Genomic DNA, 20,010 nt, shown 5'->3' on the forward strand with positions numbered 1-20,010 from the left:
ACAAAAAGGGTGTGGAGGATAAGGGGTAAGGGCGAGTTACATTAAAAGAAAAGGATAATACAATAAAACATATAAGGAGGGAAACTACTAGGCACAAACATTTACCAGATGTAGTAAGGATCCTCTTTTGAGGGATAATTAATTACACACAAAACAACGTATTAGAGGAGTTCCAATAAAGCTTTTAAAAATTACGACAGGAAGCATTCATCATATAACAGGTCTTCTCTAATATAAAATGTCAAATTGATTTTTCATACCAATAACCATATCTTCTAAAAGAATTTCTTCAGACTATCATAAATAATTTGGGTTTTTGGATTTTACCCTGATGGTTACAAGTTTAAATATTTGTCAGTACAAGAGAAAAAAAACACTACATCCCAACATCCTAAATTTAGACTTTCCATTACATTAACAGGCAAATTAGCTGGTTCTTCAATAATTAATTAATTAAATATTTACTGGCTTCCTACTAAGTGGCAAGCACTCTGCTAGGAGACCAATATCAAAACCATTCTCTGACAGTCGAGTCTGTGTTACTACAATTTTTCATAATCCCAATTCACAGCACGGGCTCAAGCAGGTTCATGTTCTCCACGACCCTACACAAAAATGTTGGCCTCGTTCCAATCATCCTCCTCTCCTCCTCAAGTGTCAAGAGACAGTGTCTTTCCGTCTATTTCTAACACCTGCTACAGTGTCTCATGCTAGTAAGCCTTCGACAATCGTTTAATATATGTGGGTATACAAATAAGCCAGATATGTGCCAAACAATGTCCAAAGATTAACTCTACAGTTATAGTTTCCTTCAGGATGGGTATAAAGTATGGCATGCATCTTCTTATACAGACAGAACACCTTCATTAGCTCCCAACTATATTTAAGACTAATAGAACTAAAACAATAAATAAGAGTCTTTACCCTCAAAGTGGTCACATTCTAGCTGGAAATAGTAAACAAAATAGTAACATTAGCCCAGCAGGATCTGTGGCAATGCCCCAGAGGTGGGGTGGGGTGGGGTGGGGTCGGGTGGCAGTGTTACTGGGAGTGGGAACAGTGAGGAAGACCACACAGACGTGACTTGAAATGGAGTCTGACCGACACAGGCAAGAGTTGAGAAAGACAAGCTGAGAATCGAGTGAGGAGAGAGGCTCAGAGGTGACCAGCTCACAGGACTGGAAATGTTTCCTATGTCTAGCGTAAGGTACCCCAGAGAGAGAAAGTACGGAACCCAGAGAGTAAGTGAGTGAGTGGGTGGGTAAATAGGGAAGGATCTGACATCTAGGTGCAAGAGTACTTAGTGGAAAGAGATTGGACTTTTTAGTCAGCCACCATCAAAGAACCTGATTCATCATTTTGTTTGACATTGGAACAAGTTAATTAACTTCTTTGTGCCTACTCCATAAATGTGATATAAAAAAAGAGATAATGCAACCTACTTTACAGAGTTGTTACAAATTAAAAAGGACAAAACCCCCACAATGTATGCAAAAAGCCTAAGTCAGGGGCTAGCACAAAAAAAATGAAGGCAGTAGAAACAGCAAGAAAAGAATTTAGTAACTGAGAAGAGTACTACTTGGTAACTAAGTATTTGGCCAATATATGAAGGAGAGCAACAGCTACAGATAACTCTTAGATTTTTAGTTTTCATAACTATGAAAGTGGAGGTGCCACTAACCACAACCTTTAACCTTGGCAGGTAATGCAGGAAACAGGTTGGGGAATGGCAGGTCAGGGGGAAAGAATGACACAATAACTAGGATGCAGGAAAGTGACTTAGGCATAAACCTGGGAGGCAACGGGAAAGTTTGAGTTAAGTCTGCAGAGGAAACCTGAAAGGCACACAGCCAGCAGTGATCAGTAGACAGGCAACAGTTGTGCTGTGAGTAAAGCAGGGAGATCTATAATGAGCAGGTAAGAGTTAAGTACATAGTCCTGAAGAGTATCTAGATTTAATGGACAGAAGAATAAGCCTAGAAATTGATGTCTTCCTTCAAAAGATACATTGGGTTATGTTTTTCCCAAAAGTCATACGTCTTGGTAATAAATCCTTAGGTTGTCTGTCTCCCACTCCCTGAAGCTTGAAATAATTGTTGATATGTTCACTATGCCCTGTTTCCCAAACCGGGCTAAGAAGATTCAATGAACAGAGAAGGTAGCACAGACAGAGTAGATCAAACTGAGAAACAGCAGCAGACAGCAAATGGCAATAGAAAAGTGGCAATTCCACGAATGCTCACTATCAAATAAGATGGAAAGTTCCTCTTCTGTTAGCAGTGGTCGAACCTCCCCCGTAACAGAAAAGTAGGACATTTCCCACTTCAGTTATTATTTCTCATCCAAATTTTTAAAAAAAAGACTTCTGATACTCCAATAAATGAATGATTAGGTGCCTTAACTTAAAAAAGTCTCTTTGAAATAATTGTAATAAGTATGTATGGTGCCAGGTGGGCACTTGAATTATCAGGGGGAACACTTTGTAAATTATATAAATGTCTAATCACCATGCTGTAGACCTGAAACTAATATAAAAATAATATTGAATGACAACTTCCCCCCCCATAAAGTCTTTTTGTAGGTAGGCTGTTTATTACTTATTTAAAAAGATGAGTAAGTTTTATTTCTTTTCTAGTTCTCAAAGTGAAAATATGAAATCATGGTAATTTTAAGAAGGCAGAGATCGCTGGAAAGCCAGGGGCCCCATTCGGGCAGGGGTCCCAAACCCAACACAGAGGTTCTCCTTACCGTGCCAGGAAAGGCAGGGGCACAGGGAGAGCTGCCAAGGCTGCAGATTAACAGCACCATGCCTTCTTCAAGGCAGAGAGGGGTCAACAGAGAAGGCCCAGGGCTTCAGACACACTGCTAATGAACGTGCTACAACCAGCCAAGCCTTCCCAGCAGGAAGGGGCTGCCAGAGGAGACTCCCTGCTAGTAGTCTTGCAGGAGTGGGGTCAAAGGCAAATACGGCCGACATTAGCCCTCATGTGTTGGAAAGCTGGACACTCCCATTGGCTTCTGCATCATATGGGATTCCTGGAGAGAGGACCTTTCAAAAAGGACATCGGGAGAAGCTAGCTTGCTCTCTGGGCTCTCTCTTGGCTCTTTGGCTTGGGACTTTTGGTTGCACGTGTGCTTGGGTGCTGTGGGTCTCTGGCCCTTGCCTCCTACAAGGACAGAGCAGTTGTAGGATGGGAGGGCGGATGCTGGGCCCACCAGGGGCTTAGGCCCCACATGACTGGAAGCCCACTCACTCCTAGAGGCAGAGTCCCACTCTGGGCTGCACGCCTCAGTGGGCTCCAGCCTCTGGGTCACTATGATGCAGTGCAGCATGGCACACAGGTCCTGGACTGCTACATGGAGACAGAGCAGTCCTGAAGGAGAGCTGCTGCAGGAAGACTGCGACTCTGAAACCCATGAGTGCACATTCCAGAGGGGATGAAGATCTGTTTGCACGGCCAGCTTAAGCTCTAGAAAGGAGAGATGAGGAAATGGGGAACTTCTGGGTATGGTTTTGACTTGTACCTTTTTGGGAAGCAAGAAACGTTCTGGGTCTTGTGGGAGAGAAGGGCTCAGAGCAGGAGTGCTCTCTGTCCTCCCCCCGCAAATTCGAACCTTGTTAATAAAAACCAGTTCCCTTCAATATAAATCTTCGAGTCATGTATCAAGGCGACTAGCGGCTGAACACCATGGTGCGTGGTTACAGCAACCCCAGATCTTCCTTAAACAGAATTATTTTATAACAAAACAAGTTATGAGTTTTCTTTTTTCTTCAGAGCCAGCCCCAGGGCATGTTTAAAATTAAATTCCAAATGGAGTTTACAAAGATTGCCTGAAATTCTGCTTTTCTGCCCAGCACCAAACCTTCTCTATGACAGTTCACATCAATTCAGATAATACAGCATTTTCTCTCTGGACCATCTAAGTAAGAATTCACCTGACCAGGACTCCTGTGAACCAAAACATCCTACTTTAGAACAGCTTTATCTTCTTCAGAGTTGAGTTGAGAATGAACTATTCAAGCAGTGTTTAAGCAGGATTTTGATGAAAGATTTGTTTGCTATATTGTTTTAGTCCTAGGCATCTCATGAACAGGCAAGAACAGGAAGTAACTATAAATTCTCACTTCATTTAGCTAAGATGATTCCTCATATTAAAAGATCCTTTCCCTATGACCACTAAAAGATCTCCAGACTTAAATTCAGTAATATTATGTTCACAATACACAATTATAAAGTTAATGTGAAGACACAAGCTCACCAAGTGACTGCAGTTCACACAGAGACCTTAAGTAGACCGGCTGTTAGAACTACAGCTTACCTGCACGTAGAAGCGTGTAGGTACAGAAACAGTAAAAGGCTCTGCAAGCAAACCAAACTTAGAAGATGCATTCATGCTGATAAAACACAGTCTTTCCAAGCATGACCTTCCTGGTTATTTATAAAATCCTGTGTAGCATAATCTTTGAGGCTTAAGTGTTTTAAAATGTCCAGTTCAGAGTTTTGAAAAGAGGCTTTTGTGTTTTATTTTTACAGCTTTATAAATACTGAGAAAATTAAACAAAATAAACATTCTAAATATTACTTCTCAAACTATTAATCATTGTTAGAATATTACTGTTAGAGGCCATATATATTCGATAGCCCATTCAAATTTAGTTGCTTATATTTTATACTCCAGTGAAGGAAATAATTTAAGCAATTTATTTTAAAAGTGACATATTTTTTAAATGTGAACAGCAACTTAGAACAAAGAGTATCTAAAAGTGAAATTAGTTAATCATACTCAGTAAAGGGGACTTTTTTGGTAAAAAAGAATATGATTACCCAGTATTATCAGTCCTATAGTCTCAGAAAGGCTAAAAGAATTCGAGCATTTTTGTTACTCCTTGTCAAGTAAAAAAAAAAAAAATCACCATATACGTGTTATGCCAAGAAAAGTAGCAAATTAAGACACAGTTTAACAACATAGCTTGTGTTTAATAATCAGTGTAAAGGGTCTATTTGGTTTACTTGATCATTTGAAAATGTACTTACATCTTTCAGCTGCTATCTTGCTTTTTTGTTTTCAACCGTTTTCTAACAAACCCCAAAGACTGCCCAAAATGAGGATTTAAAAATAGCTTCTTACTACAGCTCCTTACTCACACTGGGCTTAAGCCCTTCCACATCTGTATTCTTCCTGATATTTTTGGTAATTCTGTAACTTAACTACCATTTTAATGTGGTATGGCTTTTCTTTTGCAATTTTACCAACCCAATACTGTTTTTCACTGGTTTTTTATTTTTAGTTGCTTTCAATAATATTCAGAGGTTAGAGCATGACATTATCCCTGTGCAAAATAACATTCAGAAATTTCTTTATCTCATATAACTGTATACAGTCACAGTTCTTGGGACCAACATTCTACTTTATGAATTAGAGGGTTTTTTTTAAGTTTTTGTTGTTAGAAAATATGAGCAATAAAGTATAGGATATCTTTTACCAAAGCCTTAGTATTTAAATATCACATAACTGATTCTTTACAATTATAGACTGAATGTTTGTGTCTTTCCAAAATTCCTATGTTTGAAATTCCCAATGTGCTGGTATAGGAGGCAAAGCCTTGGGGAGAGGATTAGGCCATGAGGGTGGGGCCCTCATGAACGGGATCCATGCCCTTGTAAAAGAACTCTACAGAGCTCGCTCTCTCTTCTACCCAGTGAGGCCACAACATGAAGACGGTAGTCTGCAGCCCAGAAATGGGTTCTCACCAGAACTCAGACCACGTTGGCACACTGATCTCCGACTTCCGGCCTCCAGAACTGTGAGATGTTTCTGTTGTTTATAGGCATCTAGTCTGTGGAACTTTGTTATAGAAGCCCAACTGAGACACTTACCAAACTAGGTTTATATATGTATATTTGTGTGTGTGTATTCTTTTTTTTATCACCAAGGTGCTTCGTATTTATATTTAAACACTGTTAAAACTTGTGACTAGCCCTACATTTTGATGACCCTCCTCTTAGTGTTGACAAGATGAATGATAAACTGATGTTGCAATTTCTTTGGCTGGATTAGGTTAAGAAATAATAAGAACCAAAGGGTTTCGGTTATGCCCCGATCAAAGTGTTCCTTTCATTACTGTGCTCCTAGGCCTTGGCTCCAGACACCTGTGTTCTGCATTTTACTTCCTATGTTATAATTCCCTTTCAAACTCAAGCCTGATCTAGTAACAGTGAGGTTAGATTTACATCTTAAAGGAAACCCCAGTGAATTACATTCAGATGAATCCCAGCCTGTCAGCTCACTTCCTCAGATGGACACATCCGTGTCAAGCCTCCAACTGCCGAAAATATGCTCATAAAGCACACCTGGGGTCATTTTGTTAAATCAGGTTATTAGCTACTTGAAAAAGCACAAATTTTCTCACTTTATGAAAAAACAGGGACCACAGTTAAGACCAGTGGAGTAATACATGAGGCTTATATGATACTGTAAAGCAAATTTAAAAAGGTACATTTAATAGCCTTAATATACTGATTTGCAAGGCATTAAGTCTTGCAAAAGAAGAAAAAAATTTCAAAGAACATATTTTAGTAAAAAACATTTTTAGTTTAGACCAAGCACTCTGATTAATCAACTAACAGGGCTGCAGTTACATTCTGTAAGCAAGCAGTTAGCAAACCCCTGGAGTAGAAAAGCAGAACTTAACAGAGAGGTATCCAAAAACAAAACAAAACAAAAAAACCCTAACTAAATTGCTTCACATATTACACTGAAGGCTCACAATTTCAATTCACTGTACTTTCATGAGCATGAAACATACTTTCATTAAAATGATTCCAAAGAGTAAGATATTTTTCTACTTCAATAATACTTTCAAGTATGTTAAAATTAGATGTATAAAGAAAGAAGTATTGAAATAAGTATTAGAACATTTAAATATGTGCTTAAACAGCCTTCAAATAATTTCCACTAACAGGGTTCTCATAAGACCAATACTTTGTACAGGTACACAGCATGAAATATCGCTGAATACAATGAGTTAGTCAAAGAGTTCACTTAGTTTTTTCTGTATGATGGCTCTAGGAGTGCTTAGTTGTCTTTAACTTCATTCGAAACAATTTTGTTAGACTGTATTGTGACAGCTGTCATATCAGCATGCAGTTTAGAAAACTTATCAAAATTGGTGAATTTTTGGTGTAGCCATTTTAATATTGAAGATGGAAGACAACAGGCAACATTTCCAGTGTATTTTGCTTTATTATTTCAAAAAAGGTAAAAATGCAACTGAAATGCAAAAAAAAGACTTGTGCAGTATATGGAAAAGGTGCTGTGATTGATCGAACACGTGAAAAGTGGTTTGTGAAGTTTCTTGGTACTACTGACATTCTGGCCAAATAATTCTTTGCTGTGGGGCTGTCTTACGCATTGGAAGATGTTTAGCAGCACCCCTGGCCTCTACCCACTAGAAGCCAATAGTGGGAGATAGCCGGCATACTCTCAAAATATTCTAATCAGTAAAATCATTGGTGAAAATGAAAACATGTTTTTTACAGAAAAAACTAAATGAACTTTGTGGCCAACCCAGTATGTTCTATATATTATGTACAGCTGGTCCCAAACTGTAACAGTGAAGCATCTCCACCCTAGAACCACTCCAGAACCACCCCATTTTGGGCTGACATCATTCTTCCAAAATTCTGCCAAAGATAAGGGCATAAGAGTCCTAAGCAATAACTGCCTATTTCTAAGAAGGCCAGAGAGAGAGAACTATGAAATGATCCATATCTAACAAACAGAAGTTTAAAAATAAAAATGCACTTAGGTACAAAATAACTCCTATTCAAATATGGGTTTGGAACACATGACTGAATAGAAAGAAAACATGATTTAATGGATGAAAAGACAGGCACATTTGTCAAAATTATGCTAAAAATGGGTTAAAAAGAATGGCATAGCCAACATCACTAAGTGTAATCAAAGATAGCAGGAAGAAATATATTTCAAGTAAGGCATGACAGGGTACACTGAATTGAATATAAATACGGCATTTAATTTGAAGAGAGACTCAAAACAGTGAAGGGATCTGAATAAAGGAAAAAAGGACTCATTCTATATTCAACAAATAGTTACTAAGCACAATTCCCAAATTATAACTGTGTAAAAGAATGGCAAAGTCTCATGCACTTTACATTACAATGTACACATTCTCCTTCCAACAAAACAAACACATGAGGAGTATGAAGAATACATATTTTTTAAATCTGAAGGTAGGTAGCATAGTACAATAGAAAGAATATGGAGTCAGATATCTTAAGTTCAAATCCTAATTTGACCACCACCTCAGCCTCAGTTTCCTCACCTGTAAAATACAGATGAAAATGATCACATAATTATAAGAATCAAATAAGATAATAAATATAAAACTATTCTTTAAACTGCATTTAAGAAAAGGGTTCAGCCCTGGCTGATGTGGTCCAGTGGATTGAGTGCTGGCCTGCGAACCAAAGGGTCGCCAGTTCAATTCCCAGTCAGGGCACATGCCTGGGTTGCAGGCCAGGTCCCCAGTTGGGAGCATGTGAGAGGCAACCCATCAATATATCTCTCGTACATCAATGTTTCTCTCCTTCTCTTTCTCCCTCCTCTCCCTGTTTCTAAATAAATAAAATCTTAAAAAGATAGAAAAGAGTTCAAATTTCTTCTAAACAACTCTAAAGAATAAAACGAGGTTTCACCAAAAGGTAGTAGCTACAGTATACAGATTCGAACTCCATAAAATTAAGGGTATATCAAAGATAAAATGGGCTATCTCCTAATATTAGAGGCAGTCACATAGGAACTTACTTACTGGCCTCTTGACAGAAATCCAAAACAACATAGTAAGTTGGCATACCATATCTACAATAATACCATATCTACATAAATTCTAAGACTTTTCTCTTACCCTTTCTGGAAAATCAAAAATTACTATATAATATTAAATATGTGCCAGATTAAATTTTGTGTATGCATGATGTAACTGAAAGATGATGTTATATCTGAATCTATCTGTCCAAGTCCCAGTATTCCCATCATAGATTTGGTATTTGAATTAACTAAGATAGTATAACTCCCTAGTACAAAGCAACTTCAAAAATGTCCCTTTTACTTTGCTATTTATAAACTCTGGCCATATATACTCAACTGTCATTATTTGCTATTCATAGAGTAAGTATATCTGATTAAATAGGAAGGAAATATTGTTTACCACAATACACTATTTTTAAAAGCAAATAATCACTAGCATATTCAAAAAGATTCTGTTCAAGAAAATTAAATTCTACAACTTTATATGAAAACAATGTATTGATATTTTTAAAAAAGAAAAAGAACTGGAAAATACAGTATTAGTAACCTTGTATTCATTCCTCCACTTATTAAAAAATATAGTACTGACCACCTATTATGTGTTAATCATTTGTAATTAAAGGTTTTTTTTTCTTTGTCACTAAAGGTTATTAACCAGGTACACCCACAGAATACAAATAAATATCTAACCTGGATTCTGGCTATAAAAAGGTCCTCCATTCATCTGATTCTGAAGGCTTGTTTGTGAAGTTATGGAAGGAGGGCGTCTATAGGGCAATGAGCCCCCTACTGTTGGGGGAGTGTGGCGAGAGGCAGGTCTATTCATGCTGTAGAACTGAACAGGATGACCTGAAAAAGGAAAAGAACAGACAATGAAATACTTTAGGTACAAGCCTGAATCTTAATAAGATCATAAAAAATAACAATTTAGTTAGCTAACCAAATTAGTTATCTGGCAAAACATGATGCAAGGTGACAATTGTCGCTCAGCAGACATTATATTGAAGTACAAAAGCAGGAAAATAGGTTCATGATTAGGTCTGGAAAAGCTACATATAAGCCCTGGCTGGCATAGCTCAGTGGATTGAGCACAGGCTGTGAACCAAAGTGTTGCAGTTTCGATTCCCAGCCAGGGTATATGCCTGGGTTGCAGGCTATAACCCCCACCAACCGCACATTGATGTTTCTCTCTCTCTATCTCCCTCTCTTCCCTCTCTAAAAATAAATAAATAAAATCTTTAAAAAAAAAGCTACATCTAAATAGACTGCTAATTAATATTATAATTTTAGCAAGTTAATAATTTGATAGGCTTTCCAAATCATCACAATTAATTAAAATTTATGACTCACTTCCCGACTCCGCTCTCCAAATCCACTAAACACTAAAATTAAACTAAACAAATAAGAATGACATTTGGGAAAGTAAAAGAAAAAATGTTTGATACACAATCTTATTCCAAATTAATGCTAATAATAATAAACTTAAGGTAGCAAAGCAATTTAAAAAATATTTCCAGCAAAAGGTCAAGTGAGATAAGTCAAACATATCTTTATTGGATCAAAGATATCCATCTCTAAAACCAGGTTATTTCGTCTTAAAATAAGAGTTCAAGAAATTTACAATTATGAAAAAAAGCTAAGACACAAAAAGTGAAGCAAAATATATCTTATTTTTAATATCATTCCTGATTCTGTACACATTTATACACAAAACACAGAGATCACTGTGTTTTGATCTCTGGGAGTACCTCAATAACTAATGCCAACTGAAGACACTATTTCTTAACTATTCAATTCTTAAATTTTATCTTAATTCCACTCCCACTCAAAATCATTCAGCAGGGGGTCTACTGTTACAATCAGACAGACAAAGCACTAGGCAGGGGTGTCCAACCTCTTGGTGTCTCGGGGCCACACTGGAAGAAGAGCTGTCTTGGGTCACATGTTAAATACATTGCAACATAGAGTCACAAAAAAAAATGTCATAATGTTTTAAGTACATTTATGATTTCGCGTTGGGCCACATTCACAGCCATCCTGGGCTGCATGCAGTCTGTGGGCTACAGGTTTGACACCCCTGCAAGAGCATCCAAGAAAGCACTCCAGCAGGCAGGAGAGAGAGGAAGAGAGGGAAGGGAAAGGAGAGGAAGAAGACAGAGGGAGAGAAGGAGTAAAGAAAAGTATCAGGGGAAGAAAATAGGGGGGAAGGAGGTAGGATAAGGTGAAAAGAAGTAAGGAAAAGGAAATGAGAAAGGGCAAGAGAGAAAGGAAGGAAAGTGAAAGGAGGAAAAAAAAGAAAAGAACTTTTAACATTCTTCATGTTATTCATGATTGTAAAACCATGATTTTAGTCATGGGTTTACATGACTAAGATTGGTCTTCAGGAACTCCATAAACTTATCAAACCTTGACTCATATAAAGATTATAAAGGCACTCAAGAACCACCATACTATTTTATCTTCTTACATATGACAATATCAAAACCTAAAAATCAATTCTGTTATATAGAAATCTGGAGTATTAAAGCTTATACATAATCCACTGTCAAGACACTGTAATCATGGTTGAAAATATAAAAACAGCTCCGGCCAAGATAGAGGCATAGATAGATGATACCCTTCACTTCCTCACACAACCAAAAGAAGCATAACCACCAATTTAAAAACAAAAAACAACTTGAACTGCCAGAAAATTGAACTGTATGGAAGTCCAACAACCAAGGAGTTAAAGAAGAAACATTCATCCAAACTGGTAGGAGAGGAAACAAGCAGCTGGGGCGGAGAGGACACACAGCAAGGCAGTGGCTAGAGGACCGGGTGGGCAAGGTGAAAGCTGGCAGACCAGGCAGTCTCACATTCACGTGCAAATAAACCAAGAGGAACAACTGGGGAGTAAGATAGACCTCCCAATCCAGGGTTCCAGCACCAGGAATAAAACCTCAAAACCTCAGGCTATGAAAATCTGTGGGGGTTAGGGTGGTGGAAAAAACTCCCAGTCTCACAGGAAAAGTCCATTGGAGGGGCCCATCATGTCCAAGAACATACACAAACCCACCCACCCAGGGATCAGCAACAGGGCAGCACCTGGAAGGGCACAATTCAGTTGTGGGAAGCAGGGAAAGTGACTGAAAGAGGGGCAAGAGCCAAGCAGGCAACATTGTTCCTTCTCTGAACCCTCCCCACATGCAGTACCACAACCCAGCAAAGCAGGTGCCCCACCCTGGAGAATACCTAGGCTCCACCCCTTACTATGTAACAGGCGTGCCAAGAGAAAGAAACAGGACCAAAATAAAAGAACAGAGCAAAACCCCAGAAAAAGAATTACATGACAAGGAAATAGCCAACCTATCAGATGCACAGTTCAAAACACTGGTAATCAAAATACAAAAATGACTGAATTCGGTCACCAAACGAAGGAAGAAATAAAGGCTATATAAAGTGCAATAAAAGAAAATATACAGGGAATCAACAGTGAAGGGAAGGAAACCAGGACTCAAATCAACAATTTGGAGCAGAAGGAAGAAATAAACATTCAACCAGAACAGAAAGAAGAAACAAAAATTCAAAAAAAAATGAGGAAAGGTTTAGGAATCTCAGGGACAACTTTAAATATTCCAACATCCAAATCATAGGGGTTCCAGAAGGAGAAGAGGAAGAGCAAGAAATTGAAAACTTATTTGAAAAAATAATGAAGAAAAACTTCTCCAATCTAGCAAAGGAAATAGACATATAAGTCCTAGAAGCACAGAGAGTCCAAAAGAAATTGGACCCACAGAGGAACACGTCAAGGCACATTATAAAAAAGAAAAGAAGAGAGTTCCCATAAGACTGTCAGCTGATTTCTCAAAAAAAACCTTGCAGACAAGAAGGGGCTGGAAAGACTATTCAAAGTCATGAAAGGCAAGGCCTACATCCAAGATTACTCTATCCAGCAAAGCTATCATTTAGAATGGAAGGGCAGTGAAGTGCTTCACTAATAAGGTCACATTAAAGGAATTCGTAATCACCACACCCTTATTATATGAAATGTTAAAAGGATTTATCTAAGAAAAAGATAAAAACTATGAACAGTAAAATGACAACAAACTCACAACTATCAATGCTGACCCCCCCCAAAAAAAACAACAAAAAACTACGCAAACAACTAGAATAGGAAGGGAATCACAGAAGTGGAGGCCACGTGGTGGGTTATCAGCGGGGAGAGGGAAGAGAGAGAATGGAGGAAAAGGTAGAGGGTGATAAAGGGGAGGAAAAAATGGGACAACTGAAATAGTAAAATGAATAAAATATACTTAAAAATATAAAAACACATAAACTATCATTTAAAAGGTATATCTTGTCATTTAAATCACCAGATCCAGCCCTAGCTGGTGTGCCTCAGTTGATTGAAGCATCATCCCATAGACCAAGTGGTCACAGCTTCTATTCCTGGTCAGGGCACATGCCTGGGTTTCAGGTTGGTGCCTGGCCAGGGCACGTGCAGGAGGCAACCAATGGATGGTTCTCACATCTATGTTGCTCTCCCTCTTTCTCTCCCTCCCTCCCCCACTCTCTAAAGTCAATAAACGTGTCCTCAGGTGAGGATTTAAAAAAAGGTAAATCACCAAATACAAATAAATTATTGGCATTTTAGTAATTACTCTGTAACAAATTAAAACAAACCAAGGATCAAGTTAAAAACATCTAATAACTAACAGCATTGTGCATTTTACATAGTTAGATCCAGTCTAAAATCTCACATGTAAGTTCTCAGTGATTCAGAAACACTACATAAAAGAGACAAAGAGACTATTCTTATCATTAATAAGGCATTTACTTTGCATTTGGTTGAAACCAAAACAAAACTCATTTCACTATCACAGATCTAATGTAAAACCTAAAATAAATAACTTCTAGAAGAAAACAGGACAAAATCTTTATGACCATATGCAAGGCAAAGAGCTTGTAAATATGACACCAAAAGTACAAGCCAAAAAAGAAAATCAATGAACTATCTAAATTTTGAAATGGAAACCTAAGCTTACATGAAAGTCTGCGTGCAGATATTTATGGTAGTTTAGTCATAACCACCCCATACAGGAAATAATCCAAATGTCCCTCCCCTTGGAAAGTGATAAACAAATTGTGTACATCCATACAGAACACTACTCAGTGATACTAAAAAGGAACAAAATAATGAAACATGCAACAACACAGATAAATGTCCAATGCATCATGCCAAAAAGCCAGACCCAAAAGGCTATATATCATATTCTTCCATTTGCATGACAGTCTCACAAAGGCAAAACTTGAAAGACTAAAACCAGACTAAGGGGTTTCCAGGGGCCAGGAGTGAAAGGAAGGAGTGCCTACAAAGGCAGCTTGGGGATGTTAAGACTGTTACACATCTTGACTGTAGTTGTCCTGACATCACTGCATAAAATTCAAAACTCCAAGAAACACACATTAAAAAGGGTAAATGTTAGTGTACATAAATTATACCTTAATAAAAAGGAAAAATACATGGTGATTCAAAGACTGTATAAAAAAGATCATGTCCACGTAAATTGTTACTGAGGCATTCACTGACTTGCTTTTTGTTTAAAAAAACTAACTATAATTATCCACTCATGCAATAAATGTTTATTTAGTGTTTATGAACCAGCACTTGTTATTAAATTATAAAAATGCTGATTCACACGTGGGGGTGATTTTTCCTTTGTGGACTTACAATGACTTCAAGATGTATTCTTTACTGACGCAGGAGCATAGCAAAACCCCTTTATTTAACTAGTCTGGCCAAACAGAGCTGCGTGGAGATCAAAGAACAACCCATGTTTACATTTACCCACTGTAGAAAGCTTTTCTTAAAAAGTGCTTTTATAGAAGCTATCCCATAAAACACCACCCAAAATCCTATTAAGTAAAAGTGTCTTTTAATACATTTAGACATCTGGTTATAGCAGCAGTGCTGAATATAAATTCGGTGAAATATTTGTGAAGCTGAGGTGATGTGTGTCCAAACATATACATTTCTGTAATAGATAACTTATTTACTAACCAGCATCACTATTACCGTTGCAAGTATATATTGTGGGAATTAAGCCCTTTTCTCCTTTCCCATAAAAAAAAAAGATTTTAGGCTATAATTTCAGTCAACCATAAATAAGAAGTAAATCTGAAATGCTTTAAAAATCCATTGTGCATGTGTTTCCAATGCTGCTATTGCAAACAACAGGTTCTGTTATAATAAACTTATACTTTTAAACAGCTATATCAAATATTTCCCATAAAATATACCTTAGAATTAGTCATAGACTTTTCATTAATAACTTACCCTGTAACAAACATTTCTAATGACAATTTTTCAAAACCATATAAAAGACAGTGCCACATTAAATTCACAAACCTCTAGTAAATGAAATTCAAGCAATAAAAAGATGTATATTTGTGTTGCTCTATTGGAAAAATGTATGAGAAACTTTACCCTGATTTCCTCAGAATATTTTATTTTGGTCACACGCCATTTTCCAATTAGTAAATTATTCTTCATATTTATATATACATACACACACACACACACACACACACACACAAAGCACAAACAAATGAACAAAAATCATAAAGCCTGAGTTCCAGGTAATAGAAGAGCCAGATGACTGGATTTTGCCTGCCAAGGAATAAGCCAATACTCACCTGTAGGGGGAGTGGAAGAAACAACAGGGGGAGTTGGAGAAGTGAAGCCATCAGCAAGGGTCTGGGCACCCCCAGCAGCTGCTTCAGGGGCAGTGGAGGAAGGGACAGTAGCAGGAACTAGAGGGGCAGGGGCAGATGCAGAAGTAGCAGGAAGGGGAGGAGTACCAGCAGAGCCAGCAGGGGCTGAGGGGAAAGAGGAGTGAGAAGCGGCATTAACGAGGCAATCCCAGTAGGCAGGACTAGAAAAGGCATTAGAGAAGTTAATGTTAGATATGCAGTGCTCAACACTAACCAAAGAATAGAGGAGAGTGGTAAAAAGCAAAAAAAGAATAAAGCTTATGTTAAGGGATTATTAGGTGTGCAGCAAGTAATTCAAGATGCCAGGGTAATTAGAGATTTTCTGATTCACTAAAAACAAGCATTTTTTTTTATCTGAAAGCCACTATTCTGTAAGAAAAGTTCTCCCTTTTTATTATAATCTTTAGCATAACATTTTTAAAATAATATACAAAAGTAGGCTTTGGCTGGGTACTCAGTTTGTTAGAGTGTCCTGATTTGCCAAGATTGTGGTTTCAATTCCCGGTCATACAAGAATCAACCAATGAATGCTTAAATAAGTGGAACAACAAATTGATGTTTCTCTCTAATTAATTACAAAACTAAACAAACAGTGGGAAACAACATCATTCCATCCTGCATTACACAAATAGAAAATAAGCATATATGTTCCAGCCATAAATATCTTACCAGGCAGAAAAAACCACTCAGCGAAACACAAATCTTCTCTTTTCAATGATTTTTGAAGAGGTATTATCTATTTATTAGAATAAGTAAATTAAATATGTAATATTCTATCCCTTTGTCTTTTGTGTCCTGCTTTTAAAACTAAATTTTAACTCTGGTATCCTCAGACTAAATAAGTACATTTTTCTGTGTCAGAGAAAAGAGGGTAGCATTTCTGAGACTATTAAGCTCTGACAGTCCACTAAAGTGAACAGTCAGAACTACTCTAACACTGTCTTTTAACACATTTAAGCATTTAACACGTTTGTCCAACCCTTTGTTACACATATGATTTTCACACCGAGTCCTCTCTCTGTCCCAAGGCATGCACTGTCATGCCGCTAGCTGGAATGAAACATATAGCATAACAGTGTGGTACCTGAAACCTCAAAGCATCATATGAGCTACAGCACCGAAAACATAAACCAAATTACAGGGAAGTGTGTGAGCATAAACTTACAAATCAGTTGGTTAAAAATCACAAATGCATAATAAAGATTTCCCAACATATATGGAGTCCTAAAGGAAAATAAATCCTGATTATGAAGAAAGCCCACTGTAATTAAATCAGAAACTGAATTCAGATTCAGAAAGGACAAGTGAAGGCGAAGCACCATTCATGTTTTACCTGGAAAGACACTGGGAGGAGAGGGAGTAGGAACGGCAATGGGAACTCCTACACTCCCACTTCCACTGTTCTCACGACTGCTGCTCCGACTACTTGGGTGGCTTCCTCCACTACTCCCACTGCTGCTAAAGAAATAGGAACCACCAAAACATGAGTATTATATACAGTAAGATCTCCAGCATTTCCCAACATTTTGCAAAATGAATATAGCTACAATAAAAATAATTCAAGCTGTCCACTTCAAATATGAATTTATTAGTAGGGGGAAAAGCTGACTTCAAGAAACTTGTTTTGACCACCCTTGAATAAGCCTCTATTAAAGAAATTAAGAAAGAAGAAAAAAATTGATGAACATAAATGATAAATGATGGGCTCACATAAAAATAATACTTCCTTTTACTTTAGTTTAATACCTGTCTGAAGAAACTCCTTTTATAATAAAACATAGTTTTCCTGGACAGATTATTTAATTTTATTTGTACTATCCTGATATACTATCCCATATGAATGTTTTCTTGCACATAGTTTTTCATCTGTAAAGTTCCACCAAAAAGCAACTTGAAATTTCCCATATCTGGCCCATAATTTTTTAAGGTCAATTATAACTATTAATTTTGCAGAGAAGTTTGCACTTGAACATGTCTTTTTCCCCCAACTTCCTGACTGCTCAAGGTTGCATCAGAACAGGAGGAGAGAGAGGTGGAATCAGATGAGGTTTGGGAGAGTAGAGTGAGGAAAAGAACTTAGTGCTTGGAAAATGAGAGAGATTTAACTGAAGTTATCTGAACAAATTATGGTACTATGACCATCACACTTTGCGCTGAGGTAGAGAAAATACCTGTAAGTTCGATTTCTTTGATTCACAGAAGCTGTCCTCACAGGGCTCTGCTGCGAGGGAGCCATATTACGGGTTGGGCTAGGTACGTAATCATTTGGTACCACTGGAGGACGCACTGGCTCCAGTGTGCGATAGGGGGAGTGCCGCCTACAAAAAGAAGAGCGTATGTATCGTGTGATTAGCAAGTTTCGGCACAATCAATTCAAAGAGTTGCCAGTAGTGAAATGCGATTTGTACTCAGAGATAGAAAGATGTGTTTTTACATAACCCAGCTACCAATTTCAGTCTTTCCTTAAGTATCACTTCTCTGTCATTAGGGTTTTGATGAGTTATTTTTTTTTAGTCTCCAACCTCATTTCCCTGTGCTAATGCAATTTTGTTCATTCATTCTCATTGAGCATAAAGATTTTAAGACCATGTAAGCCAATGTTTCCCAGACTCTTTTTTTTTTTTTGGTTGAGTTCAAGTTACTTTAGTACCATATCAAAGTCTCCCAACTGCATTCCATGAATGCACTAATTATCTTCCTCACCCCTCTCTCCCTAACCAAAGATACTCAAAGACAGGCTCCACAACCCCCGAACTGATGATCATAACAATTATAATCCTGAAATTCCTTTTCTATATACTAAATACACAGAAATTAAACTATATCTACACATGAAAATAACAAAATAACTTAATCTCATCTTCCATGCTCACCTCACTTCCTCCTTTTACTTTCACCTTGATCTCTTGCCTTTTACTCTCCCTCAGAGTTCAACATTTAAAAGGAAAATAAGACAAAGACTACCTGTTTCTAAACGAGGTTTTATTAACATATTTTTCTTTTTTCCTTAAAATTTCCTTCTAAAGGAAGAGAACAAGAAGAGTAAGAAAGGAAATATTGTTTCCCAATTCTTTTTTTGTGTGTTAACATTTAGATAATTTAAATTTTTTTTTTATTTTTTCAATTAGTTTACATTCCATGTTATTTTGTATTAGTTTCATGTGTACAACACATGGTTTCCAAATTCTTTATGACAGTAATAAATACTCAACTGACATTTTGCACATGAGATTCTGGTTTTTAAAAGAATAAAAATTGGGATCTCAAAATGTGAAAATTAAAAAGCTTTCTTCTCCTGAAATGACGTTGCTCAATTAACTTCAAATTTCTCAATAATCCACTCCCTCACAGCTTCCAAGGTTTCTTTAAATACTGCTCTGCTGGGTTATTCAAATTATGGTTCACCAATTTTGGGTGAGCTCACTTCGCATTGACCCATCCACTCTACTACCCTCAAAATCTCCTTGCATAAATACATATATACATTAATAATTACAAATAGCCCTGGCAGGTGTGGCTCAGTGGACTGAGCACTGGCCTACTAACGAAGGGTCACTGGTTCCATTCTCAGTCAAGGCACAGGCCTAGGTTGCGGGCTGGGTCCCCAGTAGTGGGTCTACAAGAGGCAACTGATCATGTTATCTTTTGCACACTGATCTTTCTCTCCTTTTCTTCCTTTCTTTCTCTAAGAGTAAATAAATAAAATCTTTAAAAATAACTAACTAAATGAATGAATGAATAAATAAGGGGCATTAGATGAGATACTGGGCAAAGGAAGAAGGAATGTCAGGACCCTGCATTTAAAATACTAAAAAGAAGTTTTGGCATCTCTGAAATTATGTTGTAAATACTAAAAAAAACATAAAATAGAAACTGATTAATTTCTAAACATCTGCTTTCCAGACAATTTCTCCCAGACAACAAAAATGTTCTGTGTTTCAATGTTCTGTTTCGAGCCAAGAAAAAAACCCTTTGCTGGCTGAGAACTATACAGTGAGGGAAATGATAAATATAAGATAAAACACAAGGGGCACAGTAACAAAATATGGTGGCTAGGCAGAGACTGCAAAAAAGGCCAGGCTGTGACCATCAACCAGCATGTGGTGCTCAGAGACTCTGAGGACGCTGCAAAACTCTTGCTACTACACAAGGAAAACAAATACTGGCATATGAGGAAATCTTCAAAATTTGAGAGTAAGAGAAAGTTTTATTTTATTAGAGACTACAGTGGGTTAGCTTACTAACAACCCTGATTTAAAACCCAAGAATCTCTTAGATACGATACATGATCAAATAATAGACATTTACAGGAAAATAAGGCAAAGTCTTCCTCTTAATCTGACTGTCTACTCTTACCACTGCAAAATCATACCCTACCATGTCATCTACATTCTACCCTGAAGTTTAAATTTTATTTGATTTACC

At 37.4% G+C, this 20,010-nt stretch overlaps 1 protein-coding gene across 50 annotated transcripts in view; it reads right to left on the minus strand.

The window, feature by feature from the left end:
* The window catches only part of ABI2 (abl interactor 2), a 90,251-nt gene that overhangs the window by 17,072 nt on the left and 53,169 nt on the right, over nucleotides 1-20,010 (minus strand). For 11 of the 50 annotated variants that reach the window (XM_028508705.2, XM_036023037.1, XM_036023027.1 and 8 more), the window contains 3 exons: nucleotides 17,757-17,903; nucleotides 16,919-17,043; nucleotides 9,523-9,681 (listed from right to left, as the gene is read on the minus strand). In XM_028508705.2, the coding sequence (XP_028364506.1) occupies nucleotides 9,523-9,681; nucleotides 16,919-17,043; nucleotides 17,757-17,903 (431 nt within the window). Of the gene's footprint in view, nucleotides 1-9,522; nucleotides 9,682-15,507; nucleotides 15,691-16,918; nucleotides 17,044-17,756; nucleotides 17,904-20,010 lie in introns of all 50 variants that reach the window. The other 39 variants (XM_036023025.1, XM_036023009.1, XM_036023005.1 and 36 more) reach the window with 7 other exon arrangements.

Source organism: Phyllostomus discolor, chromosome 4, assembly GCF_004126475.2.
Source record: "Phyllostomus discolor isolate MPI-MPIP mPhyDis1 chromosome 4, mPhyDis1.pri.v3, whole genome shotgun sequence".
Lineage (NCBI taxonomy): Eukaryota > Metazoa > Chordata > Mammalia > Chiroptera > Phyllostomidae > Phyllostomus > Phyllostomus discolor.